This window comes from Fomitiporia mediterranea, assembly GCF_000271605.1.
Source record: "Fomitiporia mediterranea MF3/22 unplaced genomic scaffold FOMMEscaffold_1, whole genome shotgun sequence".
In the NCBI taxonomy this organism is placed as follows: domain Eukaryota; kingdom Fungi; phylum Basidiomycota; class Agaricomycetes; order Hymenochaetales; family Hymenochaetaceae; genus Fomitiporia; species Fomitiporia mediterranea.
The window spans coordinates 300,368-319,976 of record NW_006760386.1 but is presented as its reverse complement, the minus strand read 5'-3'; the positions used below and the strand labels follow the sequence as shown (position 1 = coordinate 319,976).

Genomic DNA, 19,609 nt, shown 5'->3' with positions numbered 1-19,609 from the left:
TTGAGTGGCAGAACAATAAAAGTCCCAGACTAGAGTACGAGTGGAAACTCCCGAGAGCCTGTGGGAAACTAGTTTTCCACAGGTCATTTTGCTGGGCCTCTGGAGGCGTGGTAAACCTCGCGTGGACAACATTTAGTCAGTATATTAGTAATATCATTATAATGTTCCAAAAAGGAAAATTTTAAGAATTTTGTGCTGTACCTCTATTGAGCTAAAAATTTAGGTGTAATATTAATTTCAGACATTGGTTATACTGCTGAGAGCAATTATATTGTGTTTTATAGTCTACCAGTGTTGAAACCTACATAATAAATAGATATATCTAAGAGAAATAAAAAGAAAGAGGCAACCAGTTACATTGACCAGGCTTTATTATTATTCAAAATTTGTAAATCATCCGAAGAGGTACTGGAAATATTGTCCACATCTATCACTTGTACCTCTCTAGTTTTATCAGAGTGTACTCCTTCAAATGAAGGAGTATCTGAAAGAATGTCAGGCAAAGTAGGAGATGTTGACCTAAAAAAATGACAGACACAGAGTATATGCACTCTCAAACTATCTATTTTCCTTGCTTTTCGTCAGGTTGAGGCATTTTTTCTTAATTTATCTACTGACATAATATTTATGTATGACTAATACGTTTGAGTTTTCCACAGGCCAATTTCCGGCAACCCTTGTGGTAGTGAGGTTTACCTCGTGGGAAACCTCTGTGGTAATCCTCACTGTGGGAAACTAGGGAGTTTCCACTCATACTCTATCCCAGACCGCCAGATCAGGATTCAGGATTCAGGATGGCCAATCTTTGCTAAAATTACGTAATATAATAATTATCAAATGCATTTATTTTGGTCTTTCTGGTCTTGTTGTGTTTTCCAATTTGCAGCATAGTATACCATTGTTTGATACTAACACACAAGGAGGTAATCAAAACAGAAACAAGACAGTAAATAAGAAGGAAAAAAGTAATACAAACTACTTAATATTATAATAAAAATGCAGGAAAGTCAGTCCCAATCTGTGTCTCCAACATACATGTATATGATATTCCACCCCCAAGATGATTTAAAAAAAAAACAGTTCCTTCATTATTACTATTCAGACAACAATGCATAATCAAAATTATAATGAATAGAAAAAGGTACCTGCATTCATCATTGTATAAAGGAGCTTCTATTGAATCTTAGCACATATAATTGAGTAAGCCCTGAAAAAAAAAGACTTTTATTTGCTGTATTTTCGTTCTACCTAAGCTACCTAAGCTACTTAAGTAGCCGGAGTAGAACTCTCAACAATAGCATTTTCCTTCTCCCCAAGCCTCTCCCCCAGATTCTCCAACTGTTTCCGAATGGCATGTGCTTCATCCACGAGCACTTGCAAACTCGTACTAATATTAACCCCGCTTTCCTCTTCGTCTTCCTCCTCTTCCCCCACTTTCTTCCGAGGTTTGAGTTCGCCCTTCCAACTTCGTTCTCCTACACTCCTCCTCACAACTTCCCCCCACGTTAACCCTTCCCTCTCCAACTCCCGACTCAACTCGTCTTTTATACGTCTAACTGCGCCGGGGCCGTCGTACCCAAACGCAGTATATAGCTGTACAGCGCTCGCTCCTGCTTTCGCGTACTCAAGTGCATCGGCACCTGTAGAGATACCTCCGCACGCTATGATAGGTATCGTCGAAGGGAGATGTGAGCGGAGGGACTTTAGTGCGCGGAGTGTGAGTGGTTTGAGTGGAGGACCGGAGAGACCTCCCATCTCGTTCGTTCGAGCTGTAACGAAGAAGAGGGGGGTTGTAAGAATTGGAATTACCAAAATTGTATGAGGGTGAGGAAAGCGGGACGTACGATCAGGAGTGAGCGACTTGGGTCTCTGAACAGTCGTATTGCTCACAATTACCCCATCGACACCTGGAGTTGCCTTTATAGCTTCAGCGATATCTTCAATCTCCGCATCATCCAAGTCTGGTGCGATCTTTAACACCACTTTCGGTGGTTTCCTCGTCACTCCCACTTGCACATTCCACTCTCCATCCCTTGTTTTCGCGGCCTTTGTGATGTCAGCCTGAGCGTCTCTCTCCTTAACAATCGAACCTAAAAGCTCCTCGAGCAACCCACGCGTCTGCATCCCACGTAACCCAGGAGTATTCGGACTCGACACATTCACAACCAACACATCCGCGTACGGAGCAAACATACGTACACCCTTAAGGAAGTCTTCCGGACTATCAGCAGGAGAAGTCTTGTTCTTCCCAAGGTTAATCGCAAGTAGCGCGTTAGGGCGAAGCGAAGCATGCCCTCCCTCTCCCTCTCCCTTCTCTCCAGAAGAGAAAACAGAACCCCGCAACCTCCGCTTCAACCTCTCCAAAACCCCCACCGCACCCACCGAAGGAAACCCATACCGATTAATCATAGCATTATCTTCTGGGAGGTGGAATACCCGCGGTTTGGGGTTACCGGGTTGAGGTTTGGGAGTGACGCTACCGATTTCTACCCATGCGAAGCCGAGGTTGAATAGACCTTTTTCCGATAAAAAGGAGGTTTATTTGATTAGTTAGTTTGAATGAGGGAGGGAGGGGAGAATAGAAAACAAACCGTCAATAGCTTCCCCGTTCTTGTCAAACCCAGCTGCAAGTCCAACAGGGTTCGCCAGTGTCTCTCCCCACAACTAAAAAGAAAACAAATACACGAACGACATATTTCATCCTTAAAGCCTGTTAAGTAATCTCACAATTGTAGAGTACGCACCTCCGTCTTCAACCGCTCATCATCCACCCCCCGATCTCTCGGCCCCAACCCACTCCTCAAAACACGTACAGCAAACCAATGTGCGCCTTCCGGGTCAAGCATTTTCCTTAACACTGGAGTGAACACATAACGATGCACAGCAGAGCGAGAGTCAGAGTAGTATACTGCGAAGAGCGTGCCTGAGACGAGGACGAGGGAAGTTGTTATTGCGCGTCGAAGGAAAAGTGAAGGTGATGAAGAGGAAGAGGGAGAGTTAGGAGAGGACGTTGTTGATGATGAAAGTGCTCGACATTGTTTGAGAGAGTGAGGGTGTGTACGACGCGCTGCCTGGCGCTGTACGAGACGAGAGAGCATTGGAACGAAGTCAACTGAACAAACGCGAGGAAATCGGGTTAGACGCGGTGAGAACAGATTACAGAATGCCATATCAAAGTCCAGCATGAAATTACTATACACGAGAAAAGTACAGTACTACTACCATACGATAGAGGTCTATGTCCTGCATACTAGCATCCATGTAAAGCACAACATATCAAACAGCGAAATAATGAAAGTCCCAGACGCCAAAACTATCCCGCCATAACCCACTCCCTAACCGCCCCACACCCCCCAATCTCAGGATGCAACAACACACCACCAAGCCACGCCTGCAAAGCCTTCCTCCTCTTCTCCAAAAACCCCGGCCTAAATCGCTGCCACGCCGTACGCGGTGGGAGAGGTGGAACTTGATGTCGTACGGACCCGGGAAGCGTGGCGAGGAGTGTACTGTGTAATGACGAGAAGGAACTGTATCGTTTGTGAATGTGGATTGTTGTTAGTGCGTGCGTGAGGATCGCACAGTCGTACACTATCACGCCGAATAGTTAGCATGTGCATACCAGAGCTGGCATTAACATTGTAATATAAGCTCACCGACATACGCCCCACCCCTCTTATCACCCACACTCGTCCACCCAACAATCCTTACACCCTTCGCAAACGAAACATCCTTCTCCGCATCACCATTCTCTCCTACCCATATATCATGCGAGAATATAGACGACGGTGCGCGCGGTTTCGGTGCTGGTTTTACTCCTTGTCCTGGAGGTCGAGCAGGGGCGGTGAGAAGCCTTGGACGGTCATTACGCATGGCAAGACCTAGTGCAGAAGAGTCTGATTCGTCCTAAAATAATAACCAATAAGATAATATAAGAAGATATTAAAGAAGGGGGATAGGATATGCTGAACGCACCAAATCAAACGCACGATAGGCCCTCTCCTCCGCCTCGACATCAATCCTATCCTCATCATCCCTAATAACCTCCACCAAGCCCGTACAATGCTCAAGCGGGTACTCATAACACCTCTCTTCCCTCTCCTCTCTCCCTGGCCTATACAGAGTACTCCCCCCTTCACCCATCACGACCTCCCTCGGAAACCTCGTCCGAGAAGAGCTACTGCTCGCAGGTGTAACAGGCAAGTCCGAGTCGGTCGGCGAAACAGGCGATGACAGAGGAGCCTGGAGAGATGAAGGAGTATGTAGACGTCGGACTTCCGTCGAGCGTCTTTTTGACATTGTACTTGTCTTTAAAGTAGAGGGGAGGTAAGGATGTGGCGAGTTACTTGGTGAAGGACATGACTGAGAACGGCTAAGACGATGAGTGGACTAGCGTGTGCCGATCTATCACTAATCAGGCTTACAATTCTTTTTTTATCATTTATTATTATTTTATTGCTACGACGACGACGATGCCAACCACCGAAATCGACGACATCTTCTCAGGAAAACTCCCCAAACTCGCTGATTCTACCTCAAAGACAAAGGGAAAGGAGAAGGAGAAGGCCAAAGAAGAACGTACTGATATTGATGTCTCAACTGGCTCGGCCAAGAAAAAGGCGAAGAAGCGAAAACGCGAGCTGGAACGAAATGGACTTGATGCGGTCGATACACTCGACACTGCAACGGCGTCGACGAAATCAACAATGAAATCAAATTCCAGAGATAAGGAGGATGGTACGGGAGCTGTCGAGGAGAAGAAAAAACCAAAACGCTCACGAATCGTCGAGACAGTACAAGACCCTTCCACCACTCTCCCATCCACCACCATCCCACCGCCTACGTCAACCAAGCCGTCGAAACTCAAAGAAAAGTTAAGATCGAAGAACAAACCATTGGAGGAGGAGAAGAAAATGGACGAAGTGTTGGAAAGGTTTAAAGATTCACGAGGCACAGGTCCACGTACGTTCCTTCACTTTTTGATCTCTTTTCCTTTCTTGAGTAATGTGTCAACCTCTGCGCAGGTAAAAGGACAGAAGAAGGCTTCCTAGTATACAAGGAAGATGAACTTGGAATTCGCGATGCTGGTGGACGTACGCCCTTTCTTTCTCGTTAGAATACCATATAATTATATTTCTGACTTTTCTTTGTACGCTCATAGATACTTCGTTATGTCCTTTCGACTGTGACTGCTGTACGTTATTCTCTTTTTCTCTTTCTTCTCGCCACTCTGTATTACTAGTTAATTGCGGTAATAGGTTTCTGAGACTTTCAACCTCTCGCATGCGTGCATGCATTGCTGTACCACAACTCTCTCCCTATCTTCACATACCGGGAGACCAATAAATACGTTCAGATTATAACCTCTGTACGTGCCTTCATCTTCACCATCCATTCATTTAACTGCATTTCTAATACACCTGTGCAGGCATAGATATAAGACGTTGTATTTTTAGTATTTCATCAACGATTCATCATCCCCGCCAACAATCCGCCATCGATGCCAACAACTACTTCATTCACCCTCGACAAAAACAATAAGCATTTGAGAACGGCTCTTTCGAAGCCTCCCGGATCGAGCATATAATGTTATATGGTCCGTGGAGGTCAATGTGTAGCCAAGATCAACAAATTCCTTTCTCTTTTCTTGATTTGAGGAGAAGGAATAACCAACTCTTGGCCGGAGTCGTCAACTTCGAGAATACGTACTTTCGGAATGATTGTTGGGTACATAACATTCACAGACTACTTGTGTATTTACTTATTGATTATTGAACGTATCTATTTGCGTCGCTGAGTACTCCCTACTTCAAGTTCTTTTCGTTGTTTTGATACCATGTAGTATGTATAATTTTGTTTCTGAGCATGGGAGATACAGAATAATAGCATTCTACAACTGTCGTAGCGAAACATGATGAAGAGTGAAGGATACAGTCATTAGTGCTAATCCTAGAAAGTACAACAGAAATCTCATCTAGTAATTTGATCAGGAACACAATCACGTCAAAGCGAAAGGAGAGAAGGAAAGCGATCAAGCAACACAAACGACGGCAAGAGAAAGGAATTCATTGATCAAGCTTAAACCACCCAGGTATCGCCCTCCAAAGCCTCTCTCGCTCCTTCGTCGCCCACACCTCAAAAGCACGTGAACAAGCTCTACACGTCCCCGCCTCACCCAAGTCCTCATCTAATAATCCTATCCCAACACCATGGGTCCCTCCACCTCCACCTCCGTTCCTCCCACCTAGTAGGTCACTTCGCTCAGACGGGTAAGATACGTCGCCTGAGCTCTTAAGAAGTGCAAGTTCCTCGGCGACGTATAGAGGATCCGAAGCACCTCGTTCGCGATCGAATAGGTAATGCTGTGTTGCGAGATCAACGAGTTCACAGACATCTCGCCAGCACGTTGCTGGAGACGCGCACCTTCCCACTCCTGCAGCGGAGTCGGACCGCCTATGTTGGTGGCGTGCGGCAAATCCACGTGCGTGGTGACCGATACTTGAGTGGCTTTGCGTATGGTGTGATGGATTGGAACGCGCTTCGGTTGCGAGACTGCGGATGAGGGCGGTCACTGCGCAATGTGACGTTTCTTTGCCAAGTGCGAGGCGCTGGGTATCGGTGAGGGAGAGCTCGGTGTGAGCCGTTCGGTCTGACTGTGGTAACGCTGGGATAGATCCCTGGCTGTTCTGAAAGATGTGCTCGAGTGGGTATCGCGAAAGGTCATAGAAAGCGGAAGGTAAAAGGTTTGGAGCGTTAACTTCGCGTGCAAGGTTAATGACCTCCTGCCAACGCAATAAATCATTGACTAAATGCGCTCGATTACGAGCTGAAGTAGATACGTACCACTGGATTAGGATAAAATCTCGGCTCTTCCACACTTCCGCCAGCGTTCCCAAGAAACTCCTCACGAGCATCCCATCCCTTCAATGTCGCAGGCCATGCTACACTCAAATGCTCAAGCGCACGCGACCGGAGTCCGTCAATCTCATATTTACTCGCAAGTCTCAGAATACCCGACACAACACGGAAATCTTCGCTCGAGTTGTTGTCGAACTTGCTATATGCACCAATGATGTGATGTAGATCAATAGAACGAGTTGTTATAGAGATGGTAAGTATAGAGTACAAATTGGAGACGACTGATGGACACGTACGGGCCATCGTAGAGAGCATATAAGAGACTCGCGACGTCGTCGGGAGAGTCATGCAACGGTACAACAGGGCACCCATCCAACGTAGCCTCGCCATTGTCAGCAGCCAGATCGGAGAGCAGGTCTTCAGGCAAGGTCGAAAGACTTGTCCAGCTGCCACTCGTCTTCTCACTGCATCCCATGGTGGGTGACAGATTCTCCTCTAACACAGCCGATGGCTGGGGCAAAGAGAACACATCCCGAAATACAAGTGAATGTCGCGCAAGAAATGATTTATGCACGCGAAACAATACATCGTTGGCGAGGAGGACGACAGACCCATCAGAGAACCAGAACTCAGAATGTCGCGTTAGCTTCCTCTGAGTCGGTTTCGCGTCTTGCATTGTTGGCGGAGGTGAAGATGGTTTCTCTGCGCTCATCATGGGTCATTTAAATGACACACGATGATTACAGGCGAAAAGCACGCTTCAGCGTCGTGGCGTATAACGAGCAACGGTCAGGAGGACGTGCTACAAGAGTTGGCCATCAGCTTAGTCAGCATCCTGAAACCAATAAAACTACCATGTTTCACAACACAATTGGACTGCTATCCTCCATTGCAACACCATTGGAATCGACGTGCAGCTGCTTGCTGGGGATGAGGGCATGGCTGTTGTGGAGAGAAATGCTGAGGGCAACGTTCGTCGTCGGCTTTCTTTTTCTGGCACTCAGGACTGTTTCCACTAGAAGCTTTGTTCGACCCTTCATTTCGGCTACAGACAGAAATACAAGCAAGCAGCAAACACTCCGGCTCTCAATAATTTCTACTGTACATTATTTACACAATAACCTTCGATCAAGTTTAGTATTCTACATTGACTTTCTCGCTGTCAGCACATAAATTCCGGTGAATACTCCAGAATTTTCATTCCATCCTTTCCTCGCTATGTCGATCACCGTTTAGCTTCTTCCAGCAGCTGCCCCATCTGTCGCAATGTCGCATTATGGAAGAGGAGCTGACAATTTTCTCATCTATACCATAGGTGTAGCTCAGCTTTTGTTACAAAGCACAATACGATCGTACTATTAATCACTACACATCCAAAGCACTTCAAGTTCCCAAGCTCAGTTCACATTGCTAACTAAAGGAGGTAGACTCAGAGATGCTTGTCTGCTAGCCAACATTGCAACATTGCCAGTGATTCCACAGGTTTATCATGTGGTGCCTACAAGTTTTATTGGAGGAGAAATGATCAGAAATGTGTATCTCAAATAGTGTAAATATATACTCACAAGATGGCCAGCTGCATATATTGTAGCAAAGGAAAAGTTTCCATATGCGCGCGTCTTACCTGCAGGGCTACCACCCACAAACCACTCCCGCAGAGGAATGCTTGAGAATTCAGATCGACCAGGCCAGTCCAAGTCCAGCGTCCACCATTCGTTACCTAACCAGTTTGCGATGAAATCGTATGTCCCCGCATATATGAGCACCTTGACACCACGTGCAAGCAACTCTACGACATATTGCTTCGAGTCGTGCGTTTCGTCGCCGGCAGCCCAGAAGGCTGCATTGACGTCCCAAGCACGGGTTGAGAAATTCCTTCTCTTGTCGACTCCAAGTGCTTTTTGAGTGGTTGCATTGTTCAGGTAAGCAGTCAAATCCCTGAGATGGAGCCAAATTAATCAGTCTGACAAACTTGGATAATAGGAGAAGTGAAAGCACTACTTTTCTTCTGGGTAACAATCCAAGGCATCGCATTTCATTGTCATGTCGAAAAGATTGTACCCTTTCAACTACGCTCAGCTCTAAAGGAAGAATCAAAAATATCAAGTATCTTTCACCTGTCCTATCATAAGGGAATGCAAGCTCAGTTCCGCAAAATGCGAACGCGGCAGTGCAGTCAATTAAGTCGTAGTGAACGATACAGGCTTCCTTTAGTCGTTTCGAACAGCGGGGAAGCTAAGGTATCAATAAGGATTACGCCGTCAGTACTAGACATTGGATAGAAGGAGATGAGCTTACGCCTTGTTTCATGCGAACGCATGTCGAAATGGGCTGGAGAGGCCCGATACCCGCATTCGTGCATTGCATATCGTAATACGAGCGTACAACCCTATTTTTCCACGGTTCTGGGTCAACCTACCTGGGTTGAGCTATTTCTGTAATTGAAAACCAAACACACGTGAACCAATCAGTCACCCCATTCCCTATAGTAATGTATCAAACAGCGAGTATTGGCTGTAAAGAAAGAATGGACAAACCTATCATAATTGATCTGAGGTTAATCGGCTCGAAGCCTTTCTCAATAAGCACGGAGTTCTGGTCATAAACGGCGGCTCCGAAAACCGGAAGATAACGTCCCTGTAAGATATAAGTAGAATTCGGAAATTTAGAATGTAATCGTAAAATAATCCTATGATGAAGATAACTACACCGTAGGATTCTCCAGTCAAGTGGAAGTTCCTGCCCTTGAATTTATCGAATGTCTCGAAGAACATGGCCATGAAAGCAGCAATATCTTGTGCAGCGTCCTCTGTCGTTGACTGCAAATATAGTGAATTTAGTTGCGGAGAAGTAAATGTGCTTTAGAGGTGCTCACAACTATGTCTCCAAGGTCATTATACGAAAAACCGGTTCCAATAGGTTGGTCAATGAAGAAAATATTCGCATTCGTGTTCCAGGAGTATGGATTGTATTTTGTGCCGTTGGGACTAGCAATTCGACATGGTCCTTCGAAGAAAATGAAAAACAATTAGAGTTTGTCTGTATCGTATTACTAGTTTCATAGGATAGGACAAGCAAGAATACACACCAAGTTCCACAAAGAGACCCATGGCGGAGGAGCCACCTGGTCCGCCGTTCGTCCAGAGAAGGACATCATCTTCATCAGGATTGCTTCTGCTCTCAAAGAAATAGAAAAAGAAATGTTTCGGGCCAACATCAATATAGCCAGTATATGCACTATGATTGAAAAAATATTATCCGAGTATGAGCCAGCGGACGGTCCACGAAGCAAAGAGGAAGTAACGTACGCAACACCACCATCACAAAAGTCTGACTTCTTGATCCTTGCGTTTCTTCCTGGAAATGCAGGATGGGAAAAGGTTGTAAAGGTATCAGCCAGAATTGAAGAGAGTTGCAGTGTTCGAACACCAGATGCGCCATTACTACAATATCAATAAATGTACCGAGTATTAATTACAGTGGTCATTCTAATAGCAACGATTCGTACTGTTCAAGTTGCTTCGTATCGCCTGAAAAGGAAGTCTGCTGACTTTTAGCCAATGCTGAAGCACAGAGCACATAAAATGCAATACACGGAGCGAACAGTGTCATGACTGGTTGAGCGTTCTTAGTGGGAACATTCAATGGTATCGGGGTATATAATGCGTCGGTCCGACTGCGGAAGCTATCTCTGCAACCCACGCGGGTTTGGCGTCTATGTATCGTCTTTGTTTTAAGACCTTCGTTCACTGGAACCCGACGTTGTCTGCGACCACCATTCAGTCCTGATCGCAGTCCGTCGTATCCAAACAGAATGCGCCTCATTTGACACCTCTATGTCTCAGTTGCAGCCTACGCGGTGCTATTGAAATCTGGCATTTCCAGTTCCTTGCTCTCACGACCCCTTCTTCATCACCCATCACCAGATGCGGTAACATTCTCGGACCTGATTCATCGGAGTTTGTGGAAGCTGTCATGAGCGCCCATACAGCTGTGTGTTGTGTTTGGAGATGAAGCGACAAAGTACCAGGAGACAAAACCTCGCAGGACTTAAGTATAAGGTCGAAGTGGCCGAGGGAAGAAGAGTCGGGGCCAAAGTCTTTTAGACACGCTAGTACTTGATAATTCACATGACTCAGTTGTAATCATATGCTTTAAACGTTGCACTGGCAGCCTAGCACTCATTACTTACTTATTTCTCGATAATCCGTTCAACTGCGTAAATTGCTGTAACTCTGTTTTGCTGTAGACTACAATCATAATACTCAGTACTAAAATTCCGTTATAACCAAAAAAAACCATCTCTTCCTTTATATTCATGCACGTCTTAAGGAGTTAAACTCAAAGGGGCTTATCTGCCAACCAGCGCTGCAACATCGCCAGCGACTCGACCGGTTTATCATGCGGTGCCTGCATTATAAATAACAGGAAATATAAAATAGCAATCCAACCTGATGTAAAGATATACTTACAAGGTGACCAGCCGCATATATAGTGGCAAATGAAAAGTTTCCATATGTGCGAGTCTGACCTGCAGGATTACCATCCACAAACCACTCCTGCAGGGGGATGCTTGAGAATTCAGATCGACCAGGCCAGTCCAAGTCGAGCGTCCACCATTCGTTACCTAACCAATTTGCAATAAAGTCGTACGTGCCCGCATATATGAGCACCTTGACACCGCGTGCGAGCAATTCTACAACGTATTGCTTCGAGTCGTGCACTTCGTCGCCGGCAGCCCAGAAGGCTGAATTGACGTCCCAAGCAATAGTTGAGAAATTCCTCCCCTTGTCGACTCCAAGTGCTTTCTGAGTGGTTGCATTGTTCAGGTATGCAGTAACATCCCTGAGATAAATCGATTAAGTCAGCCCAGAGAACATTGGATAAGTAAAAGCATTACCTGTCTTCTGGGTAACAGTCCAAAGCATCGCATTTCATTGTCATGTCATAAAGATTGTATCCTTTCGTAGGCCTTCAGTTTTGCGCGAAGTCACATAAAAAACGCAGTATCCTTACCCGCGATAGTGTAAGGCGCACTGAGCTCATTTTCACAAAAAGTGAATGCAGAAGAACAGTCAATCAAGTCGAAGTGATCAGTGCAAGCTTCCTTTTGTCGTTTCTCGCAGCGAGGAAGCTTGATGGGAGAGATAAAAAGCGGGCTATCAGTATTAGATAATGGATGAAAGAGAAATGGGTTACGGCTTGTTTCATGCGAATGCATGTCGAAATGGGCTGGAGGGGCCCGATGGCTGCGTTCGTGCATTGCATGTCGTAATACGAGCGTAAGACCCTATTTTTTTGCGGATCTAAGTCAGCCTACCAGCGTCGAATTAGTCTCGACATTGTAAACGTCACCCACGTAAAGAAGTCAGTCACTCCATTCCCTATGGAAATTGCAAGCGAATTAGCAAGCATTGACTATAAGAACATATGTGCAAACCTATCATAATCGACTTGAGATTAATCGGTTCTAGGCCTTTTTCAATAAGCAACGAGTTTTGGTCATAAACGGCGGCTCCGAAGACTGGAAGATAACGTCCCTATATAATGTGAATGAGATTAGGAGGGAGGTATTTGATTGCGAATTTGAAGCATTTACACCGTAGGATTCTCCAGTTAAATGGAAGTTCCTTCCTTTAAAATTGTCGAACGTCTCGAAGAACATAGCCACGAAAGCAGCAATATCTTGTGAAGCTTCCTCTGTCGTGGACTGCAAATAGCGATAAGTAATTAAGAAGAAATCTATTTGCCGTAGAGAGACTCACTACTATGTCTCTAAGGTCATTATACGAGAAGCCAGTTCCAATCGGTTGATCGATGAAGAAAATATTTGCGTTCGTGTTCCAGGAGTACGGATTGTATTTTGTACTGTTGGGACTCGCAATTCGGCATGGACCTTTAGATAAAAAGGGAGTTAAATGCTTGGGAATACCTTTTTCTAGAAATGATCAAGAATACGCACCAAGTTCGACAAAGAGACCGAGGGCGGAAGAGGCGCCTGCTCCGCCGTTTGTCCAGAGAAGAACATCATCTTCATCCGGGCTGCTTCTACTCTCAAAGAAGTAGAAGAAGAAATGCTTCGGGCCAACATCAATGTAACCAGTATATGCTCTGTGTTTGAGAATCCATTGTTTGAGTATGAACTAGTTGACACATTCCAAGGAGCAAGCAAGCAAGAAACGACGTACGCAACCCCACCATCGCAAAAGTCTGATTTCTTGATCCTTGCACTTCTCCCCGGAAATGCAGGATGAGAAATGCTTGTGAAAGTATCGGCCGGAATTGAAGCGAGCTGCAATGTTCGGGCACCAGATTCACCATTTCTACAACGTTGATGTTGTTACTCAGTGATCTTCCGAACAACATGGACTCGTAACCCTCAACTTACTTCGTGTTGCCCGAAAAGAAAGCCTGCTGACTCTGAGCCGAAGCTGAAGCCCAGAGTGCACAAAATGCAATGAACGGCTTGAACGTCTTCATGGCCGTTTGAGCGTTGTGTCAATGGCAGTGGGAACTTCCCAAGGACTGGAGATATTTAATGCGTCGGGCCGACTGCGGAAGTCGTCACTGCTGCCCACGTGTTGATGGCATCCATTGTAGCGTCTTTGTTTAAGACCTTCGATTTACTTGAATCCATGTGGGTATCGTCTGCGCAATAACCACGACCATCTTTTACTCCTCATTGCAGCTCTTCATGTCCATACAGAATGCGCATCATCTCCATACTTCCCTTTATATTCTATTGCGGCCGATACGGCGTGCCATATTGAAATCTGGTATCTCCAGTTACTTGCTCTCACGACCTCTTCTTCGGCGCCCATCATTGGATGGTTTGGCATCTTCGGAGCCGATTCGTTGGAATTCGCAGTCATGACTCGTATGAACCTGCACGTCTGTACCTGCACGTCTGTACATTGTACTGGGAGATGAAAAACAAAGGACCAGTAGACATTAATTAGTGTTGAATTGAAAAAAGGTAGAAGGAAGCGGGGAAAGAATGGCTCAGAGATGACGAGCGATGTTCAGTATTTGCGAATCCACGTGACCCATTCAGCTAATCATATCCAAATGGACAACAAAGTGCTGTTGAACTGTTTTGTTGCTTCACATGCATGACATACTAGTTTCCTATCATTTTCCTAGATAATAGATATCCTTCAGACATCCAAGTTGCTGTACTCTCTGTGAGAGTCCGACTCAGAACGGTTCGTCTGCTAACCAACGCTGTATCAAGGCCAGCGATTCGACCGGTTTATCGTGTGGGGCCTGTTTTTGTAAACAAACGAGTCAAATTCCGTCCAATAAAATCTGACAATAAAAACGTACGAGGTGACCAGCCCCATTTATTGTAGCAAATGAGAAGTTTCCATGCATTCGTGACTTACCCGCAGGACTACCATCCACGAACCATTCCTCAAGAGGAACGCTGGAGAAGGCGGATCGGCCAGGCCAGTCCAAGCTTAGTGTCCACCGCTCATTGCCTAGCCAATTACAAATGAAGTCATGCGTTCCCGCATAGATCAGGACCTTGACCCGACGAGCAAGTAACTCAACGACGTATTGCTTCGATTCCTGAGCTTGATCTGCCGTGGACCAGAAGGCATCGTGGACCTCCCGAGCATTTGTTGAGAAGTTCTTTGTAATATCGACGCCAAGAGCCTTGTGGACAGATGGAGTGTTTAAGTACGTAACGAGATCCCTGTGAGGTAAAGTTGATTCAGACACTCGACCATTCTTTGAATAATAATCGTATTACTTCTCTTCTGGATAGCAGTCCAGACCACCACATTTCATTGTCATATCGTAAGCGTTGTAGCCTACCGGTTTCATCAACCTCACGCAGAATATGAAAATGATTTTCGAGCCTTACCAGCCCTATTATAAGGGCCCATGAGCTCCGTTATACAAAACGAGAATGCGGCGGAACAGTCAATCGAGTCAAAGTGGTCGAGGCATGCTTCCTTCTGTTGCTTCTCACAACGAGGTATCTAGAAAGATTGATGTTAACACTAGCGAACTGAGGTATAGACGCTGAACTTGCGGTTTGTTTCATCCGAACGCACGTCGAGATTGGTTGTAATGGACCAATACCCGCATTGGTGCATTGCATGTCATAGTATGATCGTAGAACTCTGCAGCCTTATAGTCAGTTGATCTGCTTATTCTCAGTTTCTTTCACAGAATAAAATGCTACGAACGAGAAGTAATCGGTAATTCCATTTCCTATCAAAGACGAGCGCAATTAGTTTGCATAAAGATAAGTACATGTAGGAATGATCACACCAATTGCTATTGACTTGAGATTTATGGGAGCAAGCCCCTTTTCGATAAGCAACGAATTTTGATCATAAACCGCTGCTCCGAATAATGGAAGATAACGACCCTGTAATATTTGACAAGTGTCAACATAATCTTTAGTCAAAGGTTGGTTTAGAAATATTTGTACATACGGCGTATGATTCTCCAGTCAGATGGAAATTTCTGCCCTTGAAATTATCAAATGTTTCGAAAAACATGGCAGCAAAGGCGGCTATATCTTGGGCAGCTTCTTCCGTCGTTGACTGCAGGCTCAGATCAGTAACTACAAGGAGTTGACAAACAACGAAAGAATGCACTCACAGCTACGTCTCCAAGATCATTATACGAGAATCCAGTTCCAATTGGTTGATCAATAAAGAACAAGTTTGCGTTCGTATTCCATGAGTATGGGTTGTACTTGGTGCTATTAGGACTCGCAATCCGGCATGGGCCTTGAAGAATATTTTCTCTTAAGTGACACCAGAATCACGGAGGGAAGACATACGCACCGAGTTCTAAGAAGAGTCCGAGAGCAGAAGAGCCGCCCGGTCCACCGTTTGTCCAGAGAAGAACATCATCCTCATCAGGGTTACTTCTACTCTCGAAGAAGTAGAAGAAGAAATGCTTCGGACCAACATCGATATAACCGGTGTAAGAACTATGACAGGGTTATGCATACATGTTGAGCCGGCTTGTACGTAAAATAAGAACTAGACAAAGTACAACGCACGCAACGCCGCCATCACAAAAGTCTGACTTCTTGATTCTTGCACTCCTTCCAGGAAACGCAGGATGCGAGAAACGTGTAAACTCGTCGGACGGGATCGACGAGAGTTGTATTGTTCGACCACTAGTCGCGCTGATGACGAGAAGTTGATGAAATAAACACAGGATAAGGCTTCGGATGGAAAAGCAAGTTCGCACCTTTCGACTTCAACGTTCACTACACCACCAGACAGGAAGCTTTGCTGACTCTGAGCCAACACTAATGGGCAGAGCAGGCCAAATGCGACGAGCGACTTGACGAGCTTCATCGTTGTCAAAATCTCAATGCAGTGGGAACTTGAGGATATCCTGTTTTTGAAGCGGGCCGGCTACAGATGCAGGAGAAGCCTTGCTCGCCGAGCTCAACACAATTACGCAGATGATGTGGGAAGAATAGACGACCAGGGTCTATATTTGGACTATCGTTCAGTCTAATTCAATTGGGTTTGCTATGCGTTCACAAATGCACGTTTGCTGGTTATGATCTGACGTGGACAATATAGATCGGTTTGGGGTGAATAGACAACACTGAACAGTACGAAGATTAGCCAATAGACTTTCTTCTATATCCGAAGGGCTTGCATTTCTCAAAGTTGGTCTAAAATTGACAGCAGTGCAGTCAGTCGCGTTGATGTATGCGAAAGCCATGAAGAACTTAAAGTTGCGTTAAAGAGGTCGAAAGAAGGAGTGAAGAGGCTCAGAAAGCAGGAGCTGCATAGTACGTCACGTGATCGTTGTATGATAATTATATTCAAGTCCAAAGGCAAAGGGACAAAAAAGAACTGTTGGACTGCTTTGTGTCACACAGCACACTATAAGTATATGCGTACAAATACTCTCCTGAAATTTCCTGAGATAAAAAGTATAGGTCAGACATCCAAATTTTCTCACTTTCCTAAGGGTCCCATAACCATTTAGAACATTTCGTCTGCTAACCAACGCTGTATCATGGCCAGCGATTCAACCGGTTTATCGTGTGGGGCCTATTTTTGTAATAAAAAACAGTCATGATGTCAAATTCTAGTCAGTTAACTAGAAGTTGGACTTACAAGATGACCGGCCCCATTTATTGTGACAAACGAGAGGTTTCCGTGCGTTCGTGACTTTCCGGCAGGGTTACCATCCACCAACCATTCCTCAAGAGGAGCAGTAGAGAAAGCAGATCGGCCAGGCCAGTCCAGGCTCAGCGTCCACCACTCATTGCCTAGCCAATTTGCAATGAAGTCGTGTGTGCCTGCATAGATAAGAACCTTGACCTGACGCGCAAGCAACTCTATGACGTATTGCTTTGAGTCCTGAGTTTGATCTGCCGTGGACCAAAAGGCAGCGTGGACCTCCCGAGCATTCGTTGAGAAGTTCTTTGTAGTGGTGACTCCAAGCGACTTGCGTACGGATGGAGTGTTCAAGTACGCAACGAGGTCCCTGCGAAGTAAAGGAGCTTCAGAAGCTTGCACGCGAGTTTAAAAAAATTAAATTACTCCTCTTCCGGATAACAGTCCAAACCACTGCATTTCATTGTCATATCATAAACGTTGTAACCTGCCGGCTTTATCAACTCTATGTTGGGTATGACAAATAACACTAAAACTTTACCTGCATTTCGATAAGGGTCCATAAACTCTGTGATACAAAACGAGAACGCAGCAGTGCAGTCAATCGAGTCAAAGTGGTCGAGGCATGCCTCCTGCTGTCGTTTCTCACAGCGAGGAACCTTCAAGGTAGACTGTAAGATAGAAAACTGGGAGATGGGAATTAAACTTACAGTTTGTTTCATTCGAACGCACGTCGAGATCGGCTGAAATGGACCGATACCCGCATTTGTGCATTGCATGTCATAATACGAACGTAGCACTCTGTAATCGTGTAGTCAAATTATTTGTTTATGTTCAGTGTCTAAGAGAATAAGTCACTACGGACGAGAAGAAATCAGTTACTCCATTTCCTGTCAAAGTCAACCACAATCAGAAAATATATAAATAAGAAATGGTAGGAACGTGAAAACCGATTACTATCGACTTGAGACTTATAGGCTCGAGTCCTTTTTCGATAAGCACTGCGTTTTGATCATAGACTGCTGCCCCAAATACAGGAAGATAACGACCCTGTAATATGCAACAAGCGTCAGCATAATTTTTAGTCAAAGGTTGGTTTAGGAATAGCTGTGCATACGGCGTATGATTCTCCAGTCAGATGGAAATTTCTGCCTTTGAACTTATCAAATGTTTCGAAAAACATGGCGACAAAGGCAGCTACATCTTGGGCAGCTTCTTCTGTCGTCGACTGCAGATACATTCCATTAGTCGAGGTTATATTGCAACTATAATTAGAGGATGCTCACAACTACATCCCCGAGATCATTATACGAGAATCCGGTTCCAATAGGTTGGTCAATAAAGAACACGTTCGCGTTCGTGTTCCAAGAGTACGGGTTATACTTGGTGCTATTAGGACTTGCAATCCGGCATGGACCTTTGTAGTAAGGGATGTCTCATTTCGCGATGTCATTATTGTGGTAGGTTAAGATTACGCACCGAGTTCCATGAAGAGTCCGAGAGCAGAAGAGCCGCCTGGTCCGCCGTTTGTCCAGAGAAGAACATCATCCTCATCAGGTTTACTTCTACTCTCGAAGAAGTAGAAGAAGAAATGCTTCGGACCAGCATCGATGTAACCGGCGTAAGAACTACCAGTAGATTATACACGCATGTTGAGTCGGCTTGTACGTAAGATATGAAGCAAACAAAATACAACGCACGCAACGCCACCATCACAGAAGTCGGACTTCTTGATCCTTGCACTCCTTCCGGGAAACGCAGGATGAGAGAAGCGTATGAACTCGTCGGACGGGATTGACGAGAGTTGCAGTGTTTGGGCACCAGTTGCGCTACTAATAAATCAGTAATGAAATAAGCGTGAGATAAGATACGGATATAAGAAAGCAAGCTCTTACCTTTCAGTTTCAACGTGCTCTGTTTCACCCGACAAGACCTTTTGCCGACCATGCGCGAACACTAAGGAGCAGAGCACGCCAAACGCGACAAGCGATTTGAAGAGCTTCATGATTGTCTGGATGTCGGTGCAGTGGGAACTTTTGAGAGTTCATTGCATTTGATGCGGGCCGGCTGCAGATGCAGGAGAAGGCGTACTCGCCGAACTCAACATAGACGATGTGGGAAGAATAGATAACTAGAGTCTATTTTTGGGCTACTGTTCAGCTCAATTCATTTGGGTTCGCCATGAGTTCTTTGATGGGCGTAGTCGACATAAATGGTTTGTGGCGAGTAGGCTTCTCCCATATATGAAAGGCTTGTAATTCTCAAAGTGTTGACAACAGATGTTATTCGTAGGTTAAGTAGTGCACCCATGTCAACAAACAAGCGATTATATAAGATTCGGTCCTGAAATAGTAATTATGATAATTGTCCCTATACAATATATTTTATGAATAAATATTATTGCAACCTTCATGTTGCTTACACTGGCTCTCAATGCTCATCGTCTAATTTTATTCCACCTATTAGCAAGGTGCAAGAAACAAGTTTTTCCTCACGGAAGGACGTGATCGGCTAGGGCGTGAATACTTCTTGACGGAGACACACCGGGTCTGAATAGCGAGACGAGCTAAATATCTGGTTCTTTACCTGCATTGCTATTCTTCGATGGTGTTTAGTGTCATTTCGTACCGTGAGGC

General features: G+C 45.2%; 7 protein-coding genes across 7 annotated transcripts; 1 reads left to right on the top strand and 6 right to left on the bottom strand.

Annotated features, from left to right (window-relative positions):
* Positions 1–1,233: 1,233 nt before the first annotated feature.
* On the bottom strand, positions 1,234–3,098 carry FOMMEDRAFT_100360 (uncharacterized protein; the record flags this gene model as incomplete). Its single annotated transcript, XM_007261110.1, has 4 exons — positions 1,234–1,769; positions 1,845–2,516; positions 2,592–2,664; positions 2,745–3,098. 4 exons carry the CDS (start codon positions 3,096–3,098, stop codon positions 1,267–1,269), a joined length of 1,602 nt encoding a protein of 533 aa, XP_007261172.1. The 3' UTR covers positions 1,234–1,266.
* Positions 3,099–3,145: 47 nt separating this feature from the next.
* On the bottom strand, positions 3,146–4,366 carry FOMMEDRAFT_15947 (Phox-like protein). Its single transcript, XM_007261109.1, has 3 exons — positions 3,976–4,366; positions 3,657–3,906; positions 3,146–3,591 (listed from the first exon to the last, which is right to left on the bottom strand). Exons 1-3 carry the CDS (start codon positions 4,297–4,299, stop codon positions 3,314–3,316), a joined length of 852 nt encoding a protein of 283 aa, XP_007261171.1. The 5' UTR covers positions 4,300–4,366; the 3' UTR covers positions 3,146–3,313.
* Positions 4,367–4,472: 106 nt separating this feature from the next.
* FOMMEDRAFT_143718 (DUF1764-domain-containing protein) lies at positions 4,473–5,524 on the top strand (the record flags this gene model as incomplete). Its single annotated transcript, XM_007261108.1, has 5 exons — positions 4,473–4,962; positions 5,025–5,093; positions 5,162–5,194; positions 5,259–5,368; positions 5,429–5,524. 4 exons carry the CDS (start codon positions 4,473–4,475, stop codon positions 5,264–5,266), a joined length of 600 nt encoding a protein of 199 aa, XP_007261170.1. The 3' UTR covers positions 5,267–5,368; positions 5,429–5,524.
* Positions 5,525–6,065: 541 nt separating this feature from the next.
* On the bottom strand, positions 6,066–7,534 carry FOMMEDRAFT_24647 (uncharacterized protein; the record flags this gene model as incomplete). The annotated part of the gene is made up of 3 exons (XM_007261107.1): positions 6,066–6,782; positions 6,844–7,057; positions 7,155–7,534. 3 exons carry the CDS (start codon positions 7,532–7,534, stop codon positions 6,066–6,068), a joined length of 1,311 nt encoding a protein of 436 aa, XP_007261169.1.
* A 753-nt stretch (positions 7,535–8,287) lies between these two features.
* FOMMEDRAFT_164250 (alpha/beta-hydrolase) lies at positions 8,288–10,683 on the bottom strand (the record flags this gene model as incomplete). The annotated part of the gene is made up of 12 exons (XM_007261106.1): positions 8,288–8,356; positions 8,424–8,796; positions 8,860–8,920; positions 8,976–9,093; positions 9,157–9,247; positions 9,317–9,341; positions 9,396–9,495; positions 9,567–9,677; positions 9,734–9,864; positions 9,947–10,095; positions 10,167–10,301; positions 10,367–10,683. 12 exons carry the CDS (start codon positions 10,681–10,683, stop codon positions 8,288–8,290), a joined length of 1,680 nt encoding a protein of 559 aa, XP_007261168.1.
* A 384-nt stretch (positions 10,684–11,067) lies between these two features.
* FOMMEDRAFT_164249 (serine carboxypeptidase) lies at positions 11,068–13,556 on the bottom strand. Its single transcript, XM_007261105.1, has 12 exons — positions 13,247–13,556; positions 13,047–13,181; positions 12,821–12,969; positions 12,624–12,754; positions 12,458–12,568; positions 12,299–12,398; positions 12,218–12,242; positions 12,058–12,148; positions 11,875–11,992; positions 11,759–11,819; positions 11,331–11,703; positions 11,068–11,268 (listed from the first exon to the last, which is right to left on the bottom strand). The coding sequence occupies exons 1-12, from the start codon at positions 13,336–13,338 to the stop codon at positions 11,200–11,202; spliced, it is 1,455 nt and encodes a 484-aa protein (XP_007261167.1). The 5' UTR covers positions 13,339–13,556; the 3' UTR covers positions 11,068–11,199.
* A 435-nt stretch (positions 13,557–13,991) lies between these two features.
* Positions 13,992–18,978, bottom strand: FOMMEDRAFT_164247 (alpha/beta-hydrolase; the record flags this gene model as incomplete). The annotated part of the gene is made up of 23 exons (XM_007261104.1): positions 13,992–14,124; positions 14,185–14,557; positions 14,615–14,675; positions 14,729–14,846; positions 14,918–14,990; positions 15,057–15,081; positions 15,142–15,241; positions 15,309–15,419; positions 15,478–15,608; positions 15,666–15,814; positions 15,887–16,015; positions 16,081–16,250; positions 16,971–17,343; positions 17,400–17,460; positions 17,515–17,632; positions 17,684–17,774; positions 17,839–17,863; positions 17,924–18,023; positions 18,091–18,201; positions 18,260–18,390; positions 18,453–18,601; positions 18,674–18,805; positions 18,869–18,978. 23 exons carry the CDS (start codon positions 18,976–18,978, stop codon positions 14,056–14,058), a joined length of 2,910 nt encoding a protein of 969 aa, XP_007261166.1. The 3' UTR covers positions 13,992–14,055.
* Positions 18,979–19,609: the final 631 nt, after the last annotated feature.